This window comes from Mangifera indica, chromosome 12 (assembly GCF_011075055.1).
Source record: "Mangifera indica cultivar Alphonso chromosome 12, CATAS_Mindica_2.1, whole genome shotgun sequence".
Lineage (NCBI taxonomy): Eukaryota > Viridiplantae > Streptophyta > Magnoliopsida > Sapindales > Anacardiaceae > Mangifera > Mangifera indica.
The window spans coordinates 15,562,325-15,584,207 of NC_058148.1; the positions used below are offsets into that span (position 1 = coordinate 15,562,325).

Here is a 21,883-nt window from a genome sequence, read left to right on the forward strand (position 1 = left end):
GCATAGTGAATTATATCATAATTGTGTTGTTTCAAAGCCCAGACAACACAAGAGTACGAAAACGCCCCGTTTTTGTACAATTTATCTTACAAAAAGACTGCATTACCTCCGCTCCTGGTCTCAGCAATTGGTATCTTCTCCGAATCCAAACCTCAGCGAGAGATCGTGATCCTCAATCAAGAACAAATGGCGGAGGATCTGGTGCTGGACACGGCGATCAGAGACTGGGTTCTGATTCCTCTTTCAGTGGTGATGGTACTCATCGGTATCCTCCGCTACTTCGTCTCTAAACTCATGCGCTCCGCTCAAGTCCCCGATCTCAAAATCGTCAAAGAAGGGCAAGTCCTCGCTTCAGTGAATTACCAATGCATCCTTTATACTTTATCTATTCCATGATTATTTATTCTTTTTTTTAAAAAAAAAAAAGCACAGTCAGGTGATTCTTAGGGCGCGCAATTTACGTGGTGGCGCCAATTTCATCCCTCCCAAGTCGTTTCGTGCTCGTAGAGTTTATTTCAATAACGAGGTTTGTTCGCTGTTTGGGTTTGAATAATTTAATTCCTAGTTAGTTGGTCGATTCCGATTAATTTTTGAAAATGAAGTTCTGTTTAGGAAGAGGGCATTTAATTTTGAACTGAGAATTCCAGAAGCTACCCTGTGTTTGGCCTTAATAGCAGGCAGATATAACTTTTTGATTTTAAGATCACAAATAGGTCGGTCTAACTCGAATCAAGCTATTAAGGAACGTGCTCAAGTTTGAGTCAGGAGGTGTTCAGCTTGACAGGATCCTGAACGCCTTTATTTTACTGATAATTCAATTTAAAACGAAGTTGTTTAACTGCATTTACATTACGGAAGGATTGCAAAACGATGTTGTTTTGAGCCACAATTACGTTATATTATGTGTAGCAAAACAACATCGTTTTTTGTATTATTTAGAAGTGAAATGATGCCGTTTTGGTCTAAGCGATTAGATACTGAGCTGAGCTTTAGCTCACCTGCAATTTTAAGCTCAAGCTCCTCTCCTGCAAAGTTCATCAAGCTTGACTATACTAACCTAGCCAGGCCCATTCTCAAGCTTGGTTTGGCTCAAATACATGACTAATCACGATAATTGTTGCCATCAACTGAGAGAATTTCATTAAGCTCAGTTGTACAACCGGTTTGTGATTAAAAAAATAAATAAATTCAGAAAATTTAACTGTCTAGATTGTGAAATTCTGTATTTTATTATAATGTCTGGTAGTTTAATTGTTGTTCTTGATATGGGAGTGTGTGTTTTTTTTTGTTGTGTTGGTAGGAAAATGGGTTGTTGCATGTTCCCAAAGGGCAGGCTCAAAATGCACAAGCACAAATGTTTTCTGATCCTAACATGGCAATGGATATGATGAAGAAAAATCTGTCTATGATCATACCCCAGGTAAATATTTGAATAGCTTATCTATATTTTTATGGTTTCTTTGCTCCGATGGGATTTGACAGTTCTGTTTGTAATCTTTGTTCTTGCCAGACAATTACTTTTGCTTGGGTTAACTTTTTCTTCTCCGGGTTTGTTGCAGGTTTTTTTCTCTATCTTGGTTACAAAATGTGGTTCTTTGTGTGGCTTATTGTTTGATTAATTGATTTTTGCTTGATCTGTGTTTTACTTTAGATTATTTAGTATTTTGTTAATATTGCGCTTTTTTTTTAAATCTTGTAATATGTATCTCATGCTTCTCATTATTTTCTTATATCCACACAGCAAAGATACCATTCCCACTAACTCAGAGGTTCAGGTCAATGTTACAGAATGGGATTGACTTGAGCTCTGTTGATGTTAGCTATGTCAGTAGCCGCTCATGGTAATTTTCTGATGTTGGCAACAAGTTCATTCATGAATGCCTCTATCCACTTTGATCTGAGTCCGTTTAGTTGCTTGGGAGCCAATATTGTTGATTGAATATTTGAATTTAATTACTGAAAACTTGTTTATTTTTATTTCAGGTATTTCCTCAATTTGTTTGGATTAAGGGGTTTGTTTAGCCTCATTCTCGGTGAAGAAAATGGTTGGTATTGATTTATTATATTTTGAACTTTTAGTGTTGTTATTTAGCTTTAACTTGGACCTGCATGCTAATTTTCTTCTTGCAACAACACTGTAATCTTGATTTAGTTTTCCATTTCAGCAATAATTTAGTTTTCGTCAAATATCACAAACTTCGTAATATCATACTCTTAATGCAGCCACTGATGATGCACAGCGGATGATGCAAATGAGCGGGTTTGGTTTTGATCCCTCAAAGGTGCAACTTTTAGTGGTTCATTATTGAGTTTCTTTTAATTCTTAGTATGGTTTTGTGTTTTTTGGTTGTCTAATCTGATCTATGTGTATTATGCTCCTCTTCAACCTGTGCACTTAATTTTGATGTGGAGTAGGTCTCCTTGGTTGATTTATTGTGGACCCATAACTTGTTAATAATTTTAACTTTTCAAGAAAATACATGGGATGGACTGAACATTCTTGGGCTTTTCCCATGCATTTATACTAAGTATGGTAGATATTGACTGTGTAAGAAATAACTGGTTGCTGCTAGATTGTATGTGTTAGGATCCCAAGTGCAAGGTATGAAACTTAGATTCTATATTGGAAAGTATGGGCAACTAGTGTGGGGTTTATATGACTTTGGGCTCTCCTATCTCAATAGCTAACTTTTAAGATGTGGTTCTCCTAAGGTTCGTATCATTTGATATTAGAGTCATCCCTATGTCTCCCAGTTGCAAATGTGCTGCGCGGGTGGTGACGTTGACATTGCAGTGTTCGCCCGGGCTAGCAGGGGGCTAGCGCACAGCCAGCCCGCGTGGGCGCTACGGCTGTGGAGCGTGGTGGTATGTTAGAATCCCAAGTGCAAGGTATGAGACTTGGATCCCAAATTGAAAAGTATAGACAACTAGTGTAGGGTTTATATGGCCTTAGGTTCTCCCATCTCAATAGCTAGCTTTTGAAGTGTGGTTCTTCTAAAGTTCGTATCAGTATGTGAATTATGTTTGACCATAATAACTTGGTTAAATCATTTGGGAGGATTATTTTGTAAGAATAAAACTATGTGCACCTATTTTGAGTACACAAATATATACACTTATATGTGTTGTCACATCATTGGAGATTTTAAATTAAGGATAAAGTAATACTTTATCATGTGATGACACATGATTTACCTTATCCTTAATTTAAAATCACCCAATAATGTGATGACACATATAAGTGTGTGTATAATTATATACCCAAAATATGTATACATAGTATTGCTCATTTTGTAATAGAGCTAGTCTCTTCAGAATGATGCCTTAGGGCATTGAGTGTTACCATAAAACTTGTGGAATCTTGCAGCATGTGGCATGTGCTTCTCCACAGAGAGGTTTTGAACAACCGCAGGGGTAAGCTTCTGCTGTCTTTGCAACATTCCACATCAACTTGCTCTTGTTCCACTTATTCTTAACACTGGAATTGATATAGATTTTTTATTTTTCTTTTTTTGTTTGGTTGTGACCCCAATCACTTTCAACTGATGTGTCTATTTATTTGGGTCAGTTTGCCTTTTGTGAATCAAGTACAGAATTTTATGATGCTGTCCTTTCCCTGGGCACCTCATAACAGTTTTTTGGTTTCATGTATTACAGTTTGCAAAGCAATCAATTTAAAATAATTTTGATGCAGAGCTTCTTTGATTTAAATTGATTTTCATATCTCTGAGAATTGTAGTAGCCATGAAGCATAGAAGTACCTTGTTATGTTTCACAGGCCATTAATAAGACCATGCCAAGTAAGCATTTGACTTTATGATATCAACTTTTTTGGAGAGGCCTTTGCCATGAACATGAGCTCCAAGTGTAGGAGATGCTGGTAAAGGTGAAGCCTTATATAGGAAAACTAACTCCGTGAGGAGGAAGGCTGGCCAGGCGGACATATGAAAAGGGTTAGAGGCCTCTTAGCCAAGGACATGGTGGGGTAGAGGTTGCTATTTGCTCACACAGTCCACTTTTTGTTGGATTCTAGGCTTGCCTGTTCAGTAGTTGTGCTTTGTTTTTGAGAGAAACAGAGGTCTAATATTGACCAGTGAATCCAGGCTTATTGATTCAGCTGTTTGATCGTTAAAGTAAAAAGAGATATAGGGAAATAGAATTGTCACTATATATGTGGGTTCATTAGAAGCTGAATTGTGTACCTCTTCTTGCACATGCATGTGCATACTATCATGTATGCACCCACAAGTCCTTGAACATATATGCACTCAAACAGACAGTTGTCTCTGTTTTCTAACTGTATAAAAGGCAGGCTTCATTTTATTGTAATTGCCTAGGCCATAGCTCCTTTAACTGCTTGGTGAACAGAAGGGTTTGCTTCTTAGCAACTGATCGTTGCTTATCCACTATCATGTGTTCAACATGAACGCATATGTGAGAATTTCTTCATGCTTTGGAATTTTCATATTCAACCGTTTTTTAATGAGGTCACCACTGATACTTTTCGACAGATCTGACAGATATTCATCCTGCTTTTATTTGATTGGATAATATTCTAGAAATTAGGCATTGGACAGACGTGAATGTAACATTCTTTTAGAGAGGAAATCGATTGTGGGATGTTTAGGCATGGGATTTGATTGTATGTAATTACATTGAACTTGTATATGTTTGATGGGAATGTTCATTTGATATTTTGAGAAAGTAACAAAAGAACCTTGAAATTGAATACCTGTTTGTCAGCTTATTTCATAGATTTTTTTACAAACTGATTTTCTGCACCATGAATATCTCCTAAACAATGGTTATTTTTTTATCCTTCTCAGAGCTTGGGTGCCGAGAAAGATGGTCTTGACATCATTCAGCATGATTGGGCCCTACCAAAATTTGAGCAGCGTGCTGAAACGGTATTGAGAAATCTTGTTAGATGAATAGTCCTGAGTGACCCTCAAATTATTTTTAATCCATTTTCAATGGAGCTCTAGCAGTAGCTGTTAAGTCTGCAAGACTCAAGGGTTATAGTTATTGATAGAAACCGTTGTTGTTGTACTGAACTTATGTTCAAGATTGATTAATATCACTGAAGAAATTTTCCACATTACTACTTTTATCATCATATTTTGTGAAATTGCACATCTCTTATTTTTTCAGATTTCTCTGCAGTGCTCAGTTTCAGGTAAAAATTCGATGATACTTGATATATTTTCAGATCATCATATCATTGGTTGGTGATGAATGGTTATTGAAAATTCTTTTTTGTCAAATTCAATAGTAATAGCTTTATGGACAAGATGTTGAATTGGAATGAGAGAATAATTAATGAATTTTAAAGGTCGAACCCAATAGTATGAACTTCCTGGACAAGATATTTGTATCAGAATTTAAGATAGTTTTACTGCTTTTGTTCTTAAATTATGAAGGTAAAGATGATGGATTAAATCATTGAATATAGCATTGATTGAAGAGATTGAATGAGCAGTGTTTCAGAAATGGAGTTGGATTGATTGCTAAATTTATGCAGAAAAAGAAAAAGTAAGGTGTCCACCAAAAGCAGCGAAACTCATTACAAGAGAGTGTGATTTGCCGAGTGGTCGCTCGCAGCCATACAACAAAAGCAAAGCTGCCCGCCACAGAAGCTGAGAACTTTCCATGTAATTCTAGCTGCCATTGATTATGAGATCTTGTCTTACGGTGAACTTATTGCCTAAGGCTGGATTAGATTTGGATCAAGTTTTCACAACATTCACTTTTAGGTTGGTTCAAATTCAAAAGAGTTAGTTTAAAATGGATGAATTGAGATTGGAATTTTGTTTGAAAATAATTTTATTTTGGATTTAATTTAACCTAATAATTGATTACTTTATTATATAAAGATTGTAAATATGTAATCAACTGCAGATTTATGACATGATGTATGAAGAGATTGATAATATGATACTCAAATAGGATTCATAAAAAATTTATTTTTATATATGATTTAACTTAATTGTACTTAAAATTTTGAATTAATTTATATTTAACTTATTTTACAGAAAAAAAATTAAATTTTACATTTGAACTTAATTAATTCAAGCATAATGACTAACGCTGCAACTCATCATCTATGAATGCAATATTCTAATAAAACTAATAAAAATCATTAACAAGATTAGATAATAAGTGAAACGTTAGGTTTTTAAAAAATAATGATAAAAATTTAGTTATATAATAAACCTTAGGTAAGATTAAGTCCTTTGGCCTAAAGAATAATATATAAACCATCTTCATCTTCATCAAATAGCAATGTACCCTAAAGCATTATAAGGATTAAGGATGTGTCCTTGTCCCAGTTTCGGGAATTCCACATTCCGCCCATGTCGTGGATCAATAATCCATAGTCTTTTTCATTTTGCAAGACTATCTAGGAAACATGTGTTGGCGAAGAAGATCAATATGGGGACTACTCAATCAATCAACATTCGGTTTGGATCCATCCCATCCATATGCCAACATCATCCTTGGATCTCTAATTGCTACCTAAAATGACAAAGTTGCCCTAGTGATTTTCACAAAGGTAATTGGGTAATTGTAAAATTTCTTCATTTTTACCGGGGGCTTGTAGTGAGCACATGATCAGAGAGAAGACTGAAAGAAAGCGCGACAAAGCAGATCAGACGGCTGGGAGTGGGACCAACGTCACCAGAGTCTTTCCTGGAAAGCATCTATAGGTGGGACCTACAAAAGTTCATCTTTTAGAAAGGGCGGTCCCCAAAGCATATAGACTGGACTGATTTGGACTGAATCAAGGGTGGAAAGTCGTGCCACGTACACATTTTCCCAAATAAAGTGGGCCGTGATCCGTGTGCTTTTAAGTTAATGATCACAATTGATGAGACATGGGTCCCATTTTCCCACCGCCCTAGTACCGCTGCTGTTTGCCTTTTGTTTGGCTGATAATCGCCTCCATTAATTGTTAATTTTAAGGCCAAAGGACAATTTCCCAACCCAAACTATCCCCTAATGTCATGTTTCTATTTCATAATTTTAAAAATCTTATTAATCTATCTATATACAATTAAAATTAACAGAATTTTAATCTTTTAAAATTTTATTATTTTTTTAAACTCTAAAAATTAATAATTTTTCTCATAAACTAAGTTTTACAAAATAATATTTCTTTCTAAGGTTTAGTTTTTAAACTCTAACATCATTATCGGTAATCTCTCCCTTCTGAAACTTTCTCTTACTCTAACAATTTATCTCCTCTCAACTAGACATTCGATCGACATTGAATGAAGATAGGTAGACAAAGAGCTTCATCAGGAAGACATAGTTCTTCGTCTTCCTAAACAAAAAAGAAGATCTCATCTTCATTTGGAAAGATGATCATCTTCCTATAAGAAAACCTCTAGAAAGACAATTATCTTCTCATATAAAGATAAGATCTTTGTCTTCGTTTTTATTTTTTCAAACGAGATCTTCGTCGGTTAATGTTCTATAGGAGAGGAGAGAAACTGTCGGACATAGTGATGCGTTAGAGAATTTTTGTGGTTAGATTTGATGTCGGAGATTAAAAATTAAACCCTAGAGGGGGAATATTATTTTTAAAACTTGATATAAGGGGCAAACTTCTACTTTTTAGAGTTTTGAGGAGAAAATAGAGATTAAATTTTAATTTATTTTTAATATTATAGATGAAAGAACAATTTTACTTTTAAAACTAACAAACTTAACCTCTTATAGATGAGTATTTAGAATTTTCATAATTAAGTAGTGAAAACTTGAGATAGCAGAATACTTTGGATAGGAATAGGTCCTTTGGCCTAATTATAATTAAGTAATCAAATTTTTGGGTTATTAATTAAATAACCCTTTTCATGGGGGTATTTTGAAATTTAAAAAAAAGTGAAAGGTGAGAAAAACCTTAAAAAACCAAACAAATTTGATTTTTTGACCACAATAGTAAAAGTAACCTTTTTCAAATAAATTTATTTGGGTTTTTCTTTTTTAAATTATTTTGTTTATTTATAATAAAATAAATTAAAATGTGGTTTGTATATTTTCTATCCAAAATAAACAAAAAAAAAATTTTATTTTGAATAAATAAATGAATATAATTCCTTATGCTTTAAATAAATTCTCTCATATATATTTCAAATACATTTTTTTTTTAATTTTTATCCTTACATTTTATTGTTATTCTAACCTTTATATTTTATAATTTGTAATTTTTGCGGGGTTCAAAGGTTCAAATACACAGTGAATTTAGAGTATAATTAATTGTAATTAAGAGTTATAATTAGGAGAAATTATGAGTAGAGTAATACTATATATAAATTAAAATTGTTGTGTCATAATATTATTGATTTAATTTAATTATTTATTTGATTTTAATTTAAAATTACTTAATCACATATTTACAAGTACACATTAGTTTGTTTATACCTATTAATGAATATTTACTATTTAAATACTAATTATTATTATTATTAAGGGTAATGGGAGAATCATTTAAAAATGGAAGAACATGAATGCATTATAACAATTCCTCAAAAGAAAGATATGATGCTGATACGAGAAATGGACTCAACCATATAATATAAATGCAATTTCCATTGTTCATACCACTAATAATATAAATGATAAATCTTATCTTATAATATAAAAACATTTACAACTAGACAAAGTGCAATTGCCCATATGTCACTGACACATAAGCCACCATTTGCCAAGATTCTTCAAGTGCTTCCCCATTCAAGTTGAATCACAGTCTAGAGGAGAGTTATTTTTTTTGGATTTAATCGAAGACCAACTGATCACATTAAACAGAATACAGCTTTGGATCCTTAATGACTAATTCTATGACCATTAGTAAGTTAGAGATTTAATCTTGATATGTAATTAGTGAATTTCAAACTTGTTTGTATGCCCTAACCTAACTTTACCTGTTAAACTATCTCTCCGGGGTCTATATATACCTCTCTTGTTCATCTTCTTTCCCCTCACTATATACACTCGCAGAAACCTCTAGAGCCATTGCTTATTATTCATCTATATTTCTTCTTTCTGTCAATACCCACCCTTTTCTTTGCTTTCCAAATGGCCAGCGTTGAGGTATATATATATATGTCTATGTATAGTAAGTTATATATCTATAGCTGATCATCGAACAGCCAAATTCTTTTGTATATGGCGTCTGCGATCTTATTAGAATCTCATTCGGATCTGTCTCTAATATGATAGATCAATTCTCGTATTTGTATTTGTGATCATCAACATCATGTAATGATGTGCATGTATGGTGATCATGAACTTAGATAATAAAGAAAATAGGAAACAGATGAAAAAAAGGCGATCTAGCCAGCAACAGTGATGGATCAATCCATCTTCCAAGCTACCTAGATTTTATTTAACTGGATTTGCCTGATAATCTAGCTTCTCTCCAGATGTTGCATGAGGGTTTTTATTATTTTCGTACGTTGAATGTTTTGGGATCTTGCAGGTTCAATCATCTGCTACAACATTGCCTGAAAATGAGACACCTGAGGTGACCGAGACTGTTGAGGCAACCCCAGAAGAGCCGGTGGCGGCAGCAGCAACAACGGCTGAAGAGCCAAAGGAAGTAACTCCGGAGACCCCAGTTGGAGATGAACCCGCTGTCACAGAGCCTGAAGCAGCTCCAGTTGAGATTGAAGCCAAGGTTGAGTCTGAACCAGCAGTGGAAGAGACTCAAGAAGTGAAAGCTGAGGAGCCTGTTGTTGAAGAGACTGTCCAACCCGAGGTTGAAGAAGCGCCGGTGGAGGAAAAGAAGGCAGCTGAGGAGGAGAAGCCAGTTGAAGCAACAGAGGAAGCAGCAGCGACTACAGAAGTTCCAGTTGAGAAGGCTGAAGAATGAAGAATAGGTGGCAATGCCAATGGCATAGTCTTTCTTTATTATTATTATTATTATAATTATTATTGTTACTAGTGTCACTTTGGTCAGGGTTTGCATGAGGTTTGGACTTGGAGTACTATTGGTCCACATCAGCAGAAAAGCCACGTGGATTGGCTTTGTTGTTCCAATGTGGGTTCCAAGAAGGTCATTGTTGTCAAAGAGTTTAATACTTTGAAATGATGTGATGAGTCACATGAACAGAGATGTGTGAATGTGAATCTCTAGGTTTGTTTGAGAAATATATATATATATATATTTTACAGTAAATGTTGACATTATTAACCATCCGATAATCCTTAATAAGTAACCGAGTCATACTATGCCAGCAATAATAAATAAAATAATGCGTTAGCATAAAATTAAATAATTTAGATTTAAATTTATAATACATTCATTCTAATTTGTTTTAAAAAATTTTAAATTAATAATAAAATAATACTTAATTACATATTAACACTTTATCATTGATACCTAAATTAATATATATTATATAAATCCTTATTCCATTAAATATCAAATATAGAATCAAAAATACTAAACGTATAATTGCTTGAATAATAATGAATACAAACAAACTGCCATTTCATCATATTTGTATATGTTGTATTACTTACATACATACATACATACATATATGGGCTGCCAAAAACTGAAACAAGACACAGAAAAAACACATGAAACGTCAATAGAAGCCTAAACGGCACAGCCAGATCATGATAATTGCAGGACAAATTTACATTAGGATAAAAGAAACGGGAATGGAACGCAATGTACATAACATAATAGAACATGGGTCAAGCTCTGCATCATCATTGCCCAGCAACCTGTTACAAGTATATGCTACATAATGAAATCTAAATCTGATGCACCATGCAAACATGCTTGATGGTTTACAGTGCAATTCCGGATCCAGTGTTTTGAAGTAAGATATTTGAAACAATGTAAAGAGATTTCAAACTCAACTCAAGTGCAATATAACATTTACTGTAGAGAAGAGGATCTTTGAGAAACAATAAAATGGAGGAAAATAGAGATTAAGAGTGTTACATTGGAGAATCGACAGCACAGGAAGAGCTATTCAATCAAATATTGTCCGATAATTAGAATAAGTGAGAACAACAGCTATGAATTTGGATGTCATTGCTTACTATGTACTTACATTGTGATGGCAAGAGAAACCAACAGCTATTACTGGTAAAGAAAGTTCATGGAAGAAGAAAAATTAATTTTCTCCACCCATTGCCTGTTGCTTTATTCATACTATGTTATACCTATACTTATGAACAGTTGACGACAAAAAACCAGCAATGACATCGCATGCTTCACAACAGAAACACCATTTAGCTAGACCACTTTCTTACATGGTTTAATGATAAAACAGATGACGGTATTCTATAACTCTGTACAACCTCAATACAAAGCTATGTGCAGTGACAGAAAAACCTTTTTACCCAATGCAGATGAACACCAGTTAAGTGCTTCACCAAGTGCCAAAGCTGCAGCCCACATGGTCTTGTGTGATGATGCGAAGCCGATCTTGCATCATAGCCATGGAGGGATATGGTGGGAAACACAACCGGTAAAAGCAGGTGTGAGATGATGGAAGGCGATCACAAGGCTCTCCTAACTTGTAAATATGAAGCCGAGAAGCCAAACCACGGAAACCCTCAATTGGAAGATATTTCACCGAGGTCCAAAAGAAGAGTAGAACCTTTCTTTGGTCTGCTGACATGCTTCCAACAATCTGAAACATGTTTGAGCACACATTGTCAAATTATGATGACATAATTATAAAAATTGTTTTAAATTCATGGAAAGCTGTCCTGAACTGAGAACAGACACTGCCACAAATATTCCTACCCAAATAAGAATTCTTCATAGCAAAGTCGAGAACCTATGTAGGCCAATCAAAGGTTTTGTTTCTTCTTTCAGTATGCTAGTCAACAGTATTCTTTTGAGTTTCTGCTTTCCACGAGTTTCTTTTCTCATCTAGATAATAATAATTAAAGAATTGATTCATTCCCCATTTTCCATTCATCAGCCAGGTCAAGCAACAAGTCCATTAATTATGGACTCTCCCAGATGGAAATCAATTAGATGCCCACTCAAACCACATCCTTTGTCAGAAATCCCATCTTCTAGAGGACCTTACATATCCTATTTAGTTGCTTCACTTTTATCAGTGCACATATTATCTATGCCAAATTAAAATTTCCAATATAAAAAGGAAACAGACCTTACATATCCTTATTTAGTTGCTTCACTTTCATCTGTGCACATATTATCTATACCAAATTAAAATTTCCAATATAAAAAGGAAACAGGCATGCCATATTCCAGCACTATAATATACTAAACCAGTGCAGTAGATCCTATTTATGATAATATTAACTTCAAAGCAAAGAAAAACAGACATTAATCTAAAGCATCTCAGTTTGTAAACAATAACAATCATGTATAAGTAAATCAGTGGAATTTTTCAGAGGAACAAATTCCCATGAATAAATGGACCAACAAATTTCAAACTCCCAAACTCCATTTTAGATTTACTACAATAATAGAATGAAACCATTCTAAATCCAACTTATCATCTTCAACTGTAGAATGAAGCCATGCCACAAAATGAATCAACAAAGCACACTATGCTAGAACCAAGGTAATCTTCGATACCAGGTTACAGCAATACATAACACCTTAATCAGGAAATATCTGAGATGAGATAATCGACCTTAAAAGCACCTAACAACATTAAAAATTAAACCACAAAGATGACTTTTAATAAAATTTTCTGAAAGTGAAGCCGAGTGAACTTAAAGCTTCTCATCTCACAGAGGTTTAGATATTGTAGAAAGACCTGATAGAAAAGTGACCACATAAGGGGAAAAAAAACCAGTGGAACTCGGGCTTTTCTATTGGGTTGAGACCTGGTCTACATGTTAATATAATTTCATGGTTCCCTATGCAAAAACAAAAAGAAAGAAAGAAAAATAGTACAAAGAAGATAAACAGTAAATGATAGACCTATGTGAAGTAAATTCCCTGGTTCTTATAGACCATATCCAATTCATATGAACATTGTATGAATAATATAAGTCTATCTCTAAAACATCTTGTCAATCACATGAAACAGGCTTACAAGGTCAATGTCTATGATAAATGCCTTTGGATGTTTCCCAAGCGAAAATTTCCCTTTGTATGAAGTTATCGACAATAAATTTGGTCTTTTAAAAAAATGAAAGGGATTCCAAAGAAAGTTTCAAATAATTTTTATTTATTTTATTTAGATCTTTAGATAGGAAGCATAAAAGTACAGTAATAGAAATAAGAAAGAAAGTAAAAGGGTGGAACTTTAAAAGTCCTCTGTATTCAATTTCTAAGGAATAACCTGCAATCAACTTTTTCATGGCATTATCGGTGGAAAATGACAAGGAAACACGTTTTTAGGAGGATAAAAAGCTGGGAAATTTTAGCTTTAATCAACTCTGCACTCTTCACAGATTGAACCTCAATAGAAGAGCCTCTGTTTAAGCTTCTTCTGACCCTTCTTCCCACATGGAAGCTGGAATTTAAACTTCAGAAGGGAATTGAAGCAGAGAGAGATACAAGAATTAAGTAATCTTATGGGATTTCTTAACAATGTTGCATTAATAAGTCAAGAGAAGACAAAAGCAAATGGAAGCTTGAATCCTCAGGTTATACTTGCAAATCCCCCTTCACATGTTATATGAAGAAAATCCTCCAATTGATTTCGGACGGTATAATTCAGTTTGGAAAACAAAAGTTCCTCCCAAAGATCAAGAGTTAGCATGGACTTCAGGTCAAGGGGAACTCGTTACAGCAGACACTATCCAATTATAGTAGCATTAACTGTACCTCTCTTCACTGACATGCAATGTGCAAAAATTATGCAGAATCCTGTGACCATTTGTCACAGCATTGTACAGTGGCTTACTTGGTATGGTCTAAAGTTTGTAGAGAAACCTATGTTTAATTGATTACTCCTAGATCTTGCTCCAAATTAGTTATGGGCACATTTTCTTTCTTTGGGAAAGGAGAAAGGGCCAAGACTCTTCAAGTGTGTGCTTCTCGCTCTTTTATAGGTGATTTGGAAAAAGGATATTTGAAGATAACGGTGGAGAAGAAAATGAAGGCTTTCTAGGATGAAATCAAGTGATTAGCATCTCTTCCAACTTCTATCTTGAAGATCTTGAAGAGAAATCTTTTATCTTTATTCATCTAAATTGGCCAGGGGCTATTAGTTGATTCTGGTTGTGTTTTTGGGGCAATCCAAGCTATATTAACCATTCTTTTTTGTCTGTTCTTTTTGCACAGATTACACAAATTCATGACAGTATATCCAAAATTTTAGACTCTAGATTAGATTGTTTCTTTTGTCATGGTGGATATCTTATCCACTATTTGCTTTTTACAATAATGTGTTCTTCATGTTCCCATCAAAAACATGGTCCCATGGTAAAGCACACCAAATTAGCTACCTCTAAACATCTAAAAACAAACCTAAACACAAATTTGCAGTAAACTACTTTAAAACCTGATAACAGAATTCTTTTCATAGAAAAAGTAGGTTGACAAAATGACTAAGAAAGCACTCTGTAATTTCTCCAATTCATTTCTGTCAATAATGCAGTTCTTTTTTCTGTGCACCTTAAATTAGATTTTGCTGCCAATATCTGGTGGACATTACATCTCAGTTAATTTCCTTAATCAGAAATACTCCCAAACCCTCCATGTATTACCCTAAGCTCTTGAAACAAAATATACTCCTTCATGGTGGAATAAGTTGATATTTCTACTCTGGCTAAAATTCCACTAACCATGTAAAAGCTGCATGATAATCACAAAGGATGACCTGAACTTTCATGATATCCATTAAAATGATACAATAGCACCCAAGCAAACAACTAAAAGAAAAGCATGCATCATCCTCTATTTACTAAGTTCTGAATGTTCATCATGGAAGATACAATGACATCATTAGAAATCATAAGAGGCAAATAAAGATATCCAGCATTTACAAGAAGATACCATTCATAACAACATCTGAACTCACAAAACTGGAGAAACATAAAGTAATAGAAACTTCAACATCCTAGTTTCTGGAAAAGGACAGAAAACAATGTGCACTGGCATTTTACAAACATCGTAGATTTAACAAGAAAGCAGCTAGTGTATGCTATTATAATGCAGTATCCAAGTGAAGCGCTTTTCACAAACATTAATATGAAAGGGAGATTAAGAATGGGAATGGAGAGTGTGGTGCAGATTTTAAATAAGGCACATAAAGAGGTTACCAATTATGAGTAAAATTCTACAAGAATGTACCTTCCAGAACCAGACTATCTGAGGATCAGTTTCTTTGTAGCCATTGTATTCAGTATGAGCTTTCCAATCATCAACACATATGGCACTTTCACTTCCATATAGCATCCAATCAAGATCTTCAAGCTCTAAACTTTGAAAAAAGAATTTCTGGAGCTTTGGGTTACAGAGAATGTCAGCAAAACCTTTTGCAAAATGAGTTGCCTGCTCAGAGATAGATGTGACAAATTGATGCTGAATAAGAAGATTAACATATTCCTCCCGATTTTTGCTATTTACAGCCATACTTTTCCCACCGGGGCAAAGCTCCACTATTTTCCTGGATCCTAACTCCTCCACTTCTCTAACAAATGTTAACCCTAAATCATCTGAATCAATAAACTCTGCATCCATTTCCAAGATCTGCTTGCAGCTATCATACAAGCGTGGATCAGCATCCTTTATATCTTCCAAAGAAATATGCTTCCCAGCCAATTGCAGAAAAAACACACGATCAAAGACAAAACCCACTTGCACTTTATGCATCAATGCTAATGCAATTATCCGACCAGAAAAACTGAAATAATCGAGGTGCATATGGTTCACCTTAGATGCTGCATATAGAAGAAAAAGCATAAGCTATATGTTATGTTGTAGAAGAAAAATATTCTTACTATTTCTTCAAGTCATAATTTGTGCAAATAACTATAATACACACCTACTAGAAAATTAGAAGCCTATGGCATTGGCAGCAAGGAAGTTATTCAGAGTCAAAATGCTACGCCCGAAAATAAACATGGTTTAGGCATGAGACCTCTTAATTCACTCTCACAGGTACATGAATAGGATTGCCTTTTAGTTTTGCATATCATGGTCATTGACCATCAAATGCAAGATTGAGCTATACACCTAAAAAATATAAAACAACTAAAACATGCTTGATAAAAGCAAATACACTCGACAGCAGAACTTCAATTAGCTGATCATGCTGTTATATATATTAGACACTTCACAATGTTCTCAGAAAAAGACCTTCTCCAGATCAACAAATTAAAATAGTTCCATAGCTTTCTTTGCTGAGATTTGCTTTGACGGGTCATAGATCAACATTACTACATTAGCAAAAGAAATCCAGCCTTTCCTTGTCCAAATAGACAAGTGAAGGCAGACTTCAAGGACTCCACTGCAAGCACTCAATCAATCATAAGGCTGCTTATTCCAAGTTGTACTCTTATTGAAGTACCTAATAACCTCAAAGTACACTCTAGTTTTTTTCAGTAAACATATGGCTAATGGACCATACAACCACTAAGTAGAGAAAGGAAAAGACCCAAAAGAACTTCTGGAGTCTGGTACAGCAGGGTTAATACTAAATGAGCAAACTTCTTAACTGGAAGGGTGGAAGGGTAAGGCTCAATCTATTAAGAGATATGATGTTTTATGCATCATTGGATTTTGGTCTGCCAAGAAAATTGTGGGGCGGGGCTTAGGTTCCTATGCAAGATTCCATGCCCAAGGCAGGAGCTGGCAAATCAAGGGTCTTAATAGTTTTAGGAATGACGAAAGAGAAGAAGAGAGAGGATTACTGATTGCATTCAAGCAGGATCCTGGGGCCCCTTTTATACTCTACGTCTATCTTGTCAACCCTTTACTATATTTTTCTAAATCTATGTAACAACTCATTAAGATATGTTCATCTTGTTTTATCATTAAACAAGATTTGTTCTGTTTTAACCTCAAATATACTTATTCCCCTATCAACTTTTAAATTGGGTAATCACTATGAAGTAATGAATTCACCCCAAAAAAACTCATAATATTGGAAACAAAAATATATTATGCTAAATTTACCAGAAATTTTACAAGACATTTACATGTATAGTCAAGCTATTTTGAGTAAATTTCATCAGGTCAAAAAATTTCAACACTCCATGCCCAGAGTACAGAACCCAAGCCCATAACTAAAACAATCAAGTTGCTTTAGTTAAGATATTAGTAAATATCATGCACATTAAATGACTGTAATTTAAAAATTTTATTCCTTTCTTCATTTCAGTTTTCCTTTCTGTGTTGTAAGATTTTGATGCATGAATTTGGGTTTCATCATATACCCAAATGATTTGACAAGCTTTGCATTTAGTCATGCCAGAGCATTTAGATTTGACAGCTATTGCTAATTCTTATAATGGACAATTTCTTTGTGCATTCCTAACCTCCGCTAAATATTACAACACACTGCCAGCTATAATGACTACGATATGATACACGGACTTAGTAGACTTTCCTTCTTCACAAAAATGACATTATCAAAACAGAAAATATGACAGAAATCAGAACAGACATCCTCATAAAAGCCGTCTCATGTCCTAGCAAACAAAATTCGGTAATAATTATATCTTCAAGAGAACAATCTGGATCAAACAAACCTAATCAGATAAAAAATTTAGAGCTCTTCAGAGTTTAGCATACATGAAATATACATCCCGATACAGTTGCACACAGAAAATTTAATCAAAGTAATTGCACTGCAAGTCATAGAACTTTCTTACATATGGGTGAACATATTAATGTGGTTCTCAAATCAATTTATACAGTAAATTAAAATGACCATGGTCCTGTTAACCAATTACAAAGAGCTCAACCTCCTATCTCTTTTTCTTTCAAGTATAAATATTTGCATCTTTAAACACATGCATTTGTGGTTAAATATCAATGTTGAATTCAGATCCATTGCCAAAGTCAATTGGATTATGGTATTCGATACAAGTGACATGTAGTTCTTAATGGCAGGGATTCTATTACAAAGCTAAAAGGGAAAAAGAAAAATTTCGTAAGAGAAGAAAATTCTGCATAGAAATTACTTAGTTTAACCTTCAAGTATCTCAATCCAAATGGGAGAGGGTGCTTGCCCGGTGAGAAAAAATAGTATTTCTATAAAAGAATTTGATACTAGTAAAAGTTTTAATTTACAGATCATGGCAATATAAAGCCATTTACACTTTAAAAAGATATTGCATTCCAACGTCATATAATGACACCATCTTTTAATGTTTTAGGAAAACCTGCAATGGAGTGCCTTAAAGGAGGAGAGGGGTCAACAACAATTTCAGGAAAAAGGAGGGTATTGAGTCTCATAAAGCCAAAACTCTAGTGTCACTCAGCCGCAAAAAGGATTATAAAGCAAAAATTATAGCATCGTCACTCTGAAAAAACATTCCTACACATGCAATAGTTGACATGTAACTCAAACCAACAAGGTGTCCTTGCCCATGTCATATACAATGCCGTCAGCAAAAATTACATCACCCCAAAAAAATTCCTAAACATGCAAAGGTTGACATGTAACCCAAAGCACGGTGTAAAACAAACAAAGATGTTCTTTCTAGATCACGTCATTTACAATACTATTTACACCTAGGTAATTATTGAAAAAAGGGCTCAGTAATAGTTTGACAGCAAACTGAAAACATACAAGAATAGTGGAAACCATTTCAAGAAAAAAATACATCAAAAGCCAATGGAACCTTACCAGGATTAGGGTAGAACCTTCTGCGATCATTAGGGCATGCCACAAAAAGAGCATTTTGTTGATTAAATAAGGCTTGGCATACCAAGAAAAACCATTCTCGCAACACACCAGGACCAGTAGCTTCCTCATTTTTGAATTCCATAAATAAACCACCGTGAAGCGCATCAGGGTCTGCACGTGCTATGTACTCAAATGATTCAGCTAACAACTGAGACCTGTCAATAAGCATCTCATGCAGTTCCTCATAGTCTTCTTTTACCTCAGGGAACATCATCATGACCAGATGCCTTCTGCATTCAAAATTTGTCACATCCTTATTCTCAAGAAGCCACAAATGATCATCACTCCGCTTTGCATATCTAAGAATGAGAGCATACAAAGGTGACTTTCTACGTTTCAAAACCTTCCAAAATTCTTCTTCAGTGCCCTGATAAAGTTTAGAAATGGCGAATAATTCCTTCAAAATGGTAAGATACTGTGACCATCCTGAATAGTTTATCTCACCTTCCCCACTACCTCTCACATTTAAACGTTCCTCCATTTTACCAAGGCATTTATCCATTTTTATCAGCAGCTCAACAAATATACCATGAAGATACTTAATCTCATCCCCATAAGATGGATGGTTATATCCCCTTTTTGGCAATGGCACTGCAATAGGACATGTAATTCCCACCTGCCCCAAAATTGCCTTACGTAAAGGGACCAAAAATGCAGTAAAATCACAAACATCAGTCACCGATGGCCCGACGCTCAACACCATCTCCATACTTGAAGTCAAATCCCTTGACAACCTACTAGCCAACTCACTAACAAAGGGAAAGATATCTTGAATCACAACCAGCCCCTTAACATCGTCTCCATACTTTGTTGCCCTCAAAACACTAGTGTTCTCCCACATCGATCCACCAAAATTCTCCAACAATGACCCCAACGTACTCCGGCATGCTAAATACAACGTATCCTCAGGAGTAAACTTCCTAAGCAATTTACAAAACTCTAGAACTATGGGTGCACATTGTGTATGTAAATTCTTGGGCAATGCATTTCTACAAGAATTCAAAAAATGCCTGATTGAACTATCAGCACAATCTTTGTTACCATTCATTGGTGACATATAAAGCATTACCAAGGCAGCTGGAGCCGATGAATACATAAAAATTTGAAGATAACCAATTGCTAATTCAGTGTTATTTTGTGGTGTCATTGCAAAAAACTCATTCATTCGAGATTTTATGTGTTTTAATGAGGACTGTATCGTTTCACCTTTACAGAGCCGATAAATTACACCCACCATATCATCAATAACTTGCCAAGCTTGCGGGTGTTCCGTACTTCGCATACGCCCCACCAGCTGTAATCCGGCATCGTTTTGTATCGAACACTCTGCTAACGACTGTTCCCACTGCAACTGCTTTCCCCGGTAAATTAACCGTTGCTCAATGACCGGGATTCCCGTCATGACTTGAATCCTCTCGTGAATCGACTTAACGGTGTCGTTTGAGTTAGCTTGAACAACTATAGTTTTTCCCTCCGACATCATCCGAATAAAAAACTGAAGTCCAGGCCGAGTTTTTGTTCTTGACTCAGCCGAACTCGTCTCGGCTTCATCCGTCGCGACTCGGCGAGTCAAGTCGGAGGACAGATGGAAGGCGTTAGGTTCGTCTTTTCGCATTCTCACGGATACGAGGTCAGATGTTTCCGCGTCATCATCGTCACCGTCTAAGTTGGGGGCATAATCGTCCAACTTACGCTTCGGACGTGAGTGGACGGCTTGATCAAACGATTCAACGGGAGACATCGAAGTCTGAGCCCCCGCCGCCGGTTACGGTGGCGGTGTGAGCATGAGATCGTCTCTCACAGCCGAAATCTCGAACAAAACCAAAACCCTAACCCCGTATTCAATATAAGGTTTTCTCTCACTCAGCTTTGGATTGTTGAGAAACAGAAATGAAATGATGAGAATTTTCTGCTCTCGGACTGACACACCATACGCACACAATACTGTCATCTTACGCTATTTAAATTTACCAAAGATCAGTGTTATAGGTGTAATTTTTGGTGTAAATAATGACGTATTTTTATTTAGTTAGGGGGATAAAAATTTAAAATAAAATAATATTTAATTATATAATAATATATTATTATTTTAACATAAAAAAACGTACGTGATGATTTTATGTATGAGGTGGCGCTTCTTCTGTTGTGGGTGAGCGCACCTGATTCACCCACCTGATTTCTGTGATCTTATTAAGAAATTCTATGTCTTTATTAACACGTGTTTATGGCAACTTCCTGTAATCACACGTGTTTATAGCATAGTTTTTCAGTAATTCAGTCTTCAGACTACAAAAACTCTTCTCTCCTGAAGCAATCTGGCATTTGTTCAACCTCATTTCACCAAAGTTCAGTATATGAAACCACTATCAACTGGGTCAACACAGTTAAGGTCTTCGTCACCATCAACCGGGTCATTGAGCGTTGTCAAGATTAAAGAACCTGAGAGTGGTGGTGATTTGGGAATTAAAAAATGGTCCAGTGCAGAGGCTGTATCAATGGCAACGTTTAGTCTCTGTAGCAGATTTAATATTTTTGGTGCCTTGTGTTGTGTACATCATCGCTGTTGACAATGGAATGCAGCCACCGGTCTACGTTTTTCCATTATTCAGGAATTCATAAACAAAGGCCTTGAAGCTATGCCCCTAAATAATGAACTCCAGAACATGCACTAACAACTTTGACAGGATTTCAATGTCTGCTGTTGTTCCTTAAGGCTGCGCTGTCAGCTTGGAAGCTCGCTGATGAAGGAAGTTAGTTTCGATTTGAATGCACCGGCTTGATTCGGTTTGAATACACCGACTAGGGACTTACAAGCGATTGCTATAAGGCTCTGAGTTTTTTAACAAATGATTGTAACAAGACTGACATCTGAATCTATCGTTCCTTGTTTTGTTTTTAGGTTGCGCCTAATGTTTGGAGGTGCTTGTAAAAACCACTGGCATTGAATATGGGTGAGAAACACGACCTGTGTCAAAGAGATCACTCTAATAAGATTTTTCAGGGAAGATATGATATAGCTACTTCTTGGGGGGCCGCATTGGATTTCGAAATATATGATGAAA

At 35.3% G+C, this 21,883-nt stretch overlaps 3 protein-coding genes across 5 annotated transcripts; 2 read left to right on the top strand and 1 right to left on the bottom strand.

Annotated features, from left to right (window-relative positions):
• The first annotated feature begins 59 nt into the window (after positions 1 to 59).
• LOC123192579 (ER membrane protein complex subunit 3-like) lies at positions 60 to 5,096 on the top strand. 3 transcript variants are annotated; one of them, XM_044605175.1, is made up of 9 exons: positions 60 to 338; positions 433 to 526; positions 1,301 to 1,420; positions 1,511 to 1,559; positions 1,742 to 1,841; positions 1,984 to 2,045; positions 2,224 to 2,282; positions 2,755 to 2,889; positions 4,827 to 4,958. In XM_044605175.1, exons 1-8 carry the CDS (start codon positions 187 to 189, stop codon positions 2,872 to 2,874), a joined length of 756 nt encoding a protein of 251 aa, XP_044461110.1. In that variant the 5' UTR covers positions 60 to 186; the 3' UTR covers positions 2,875 to 2,889; positions 4,827 to 4,958. The 3 variants fall into 3 exon arrangements, with proteins under 3 accessions (XP_044461110.1, XP_044461109.1, XP_044461111.1); XM_044605174.1 differs by lacking the exon at positions 4,827 to 4,958 and adding an exon at positions 3,368 to 3,683; XM_044605176.1 differs by lacking the exon at positions 2,755 to 2,889 and having other exon boundaries at positions 65 to 338; positions 4,827 to 5,096.
• Positions 5,097 to 8,933: 3,837 nt separating this feature from the next.
• On the top strand, positions 8,934 to 10,111 carry LOC123192581 (major latex allergen Hev b 5-like). Its single transcript, XM_044605179.1, has 2 exons — positions 8,934 to 9,093; positions 9,482 to 10,111. The coding sequence occupies exons 1-2, from the start codon at positions 9,079 to 9,081 to the stop codon at positions 9,872 to 9,874; spliced, it is 408 nt and encodes a 135-aa protein (XP_044461114.1). The 5' UTR covers positions 8,934 to 9,078; the 3' UTR covers positions 9,875 to 10,111.
• An 877-nt stretch (positions 10,112 to 10,988) lies between these two features.
• LOC123192582 (E3 ubiquitin-protein ligase UPL5-like) lies at positions 10,989 to 20,770 on the bottom strand. Its single transcript, XM_044605180.1, has 3 exons — positions 18,762 to 20,770; positions 15,257 to 15,846; positions 10,989 to 11,657 (listed from the first exon to the last, which is right to left on the bottom strand). The coding sequence occupies exons 1-3, from the start codon at positions 20,560 to 20,562 to the stop codon at positions 11,394 to 11,396; spliced, it is 2,655 nt and encodes an 884-aa protein (XP_044461115.1). The 5' UTR covers positions 20,563 to 20,770; the 3' UTR covers positions 10,989 to 11,393.
• Between the last annotated feature and the right edge of the window lie 1,113 nt (positions 20,771 to 21,883).

Bases quoted from the DNA above. Each gene is read 5' to 3' on its own strand.
- LOC123192579 (XM_044605175.1), top strand. From the start codon at position 187: ATGGCGGAGGATCTGGTGCTGGACACGGCGATCAGAGACTGGGTTCTG. The intron at 1,421-1,510 runs GTAAATATTTGA...TGTTCTTGCCAG, and splicing joins TGTCTATGATCATACCCCAG to ACAATTACTTTTGCTTGGGT. The intron at 2,046-2,223 runs GTTGGTATTGAT...CTCTTAATGCAG, and splicing joins CATTCTCGGTGAAGAAAATG to CCACTGATGATGCACAGCGG.
- LOC123192582 (XM_044605180.1), bottom strand. From the start codon at position 20,562: ATGTCTCCCGTTGAATCGTTTGATCAAGCCGTCCACTCACGTCCGAAG. The intron at 15,847-18,761 runs GTAAGGTTCCAT...TTCTATATGCAG, and splicing joins AAGGTTCTACCCTAATCCTG to CATCTAAGGTGAACCATATG. The intron at 11,658-15,256 runs GTACATTCTTGT...AACATGTTTCAG, and splicing joins AGATAGTCTGGTTCTGGAAG to ATTGTTGGAAGCATGTCAGC.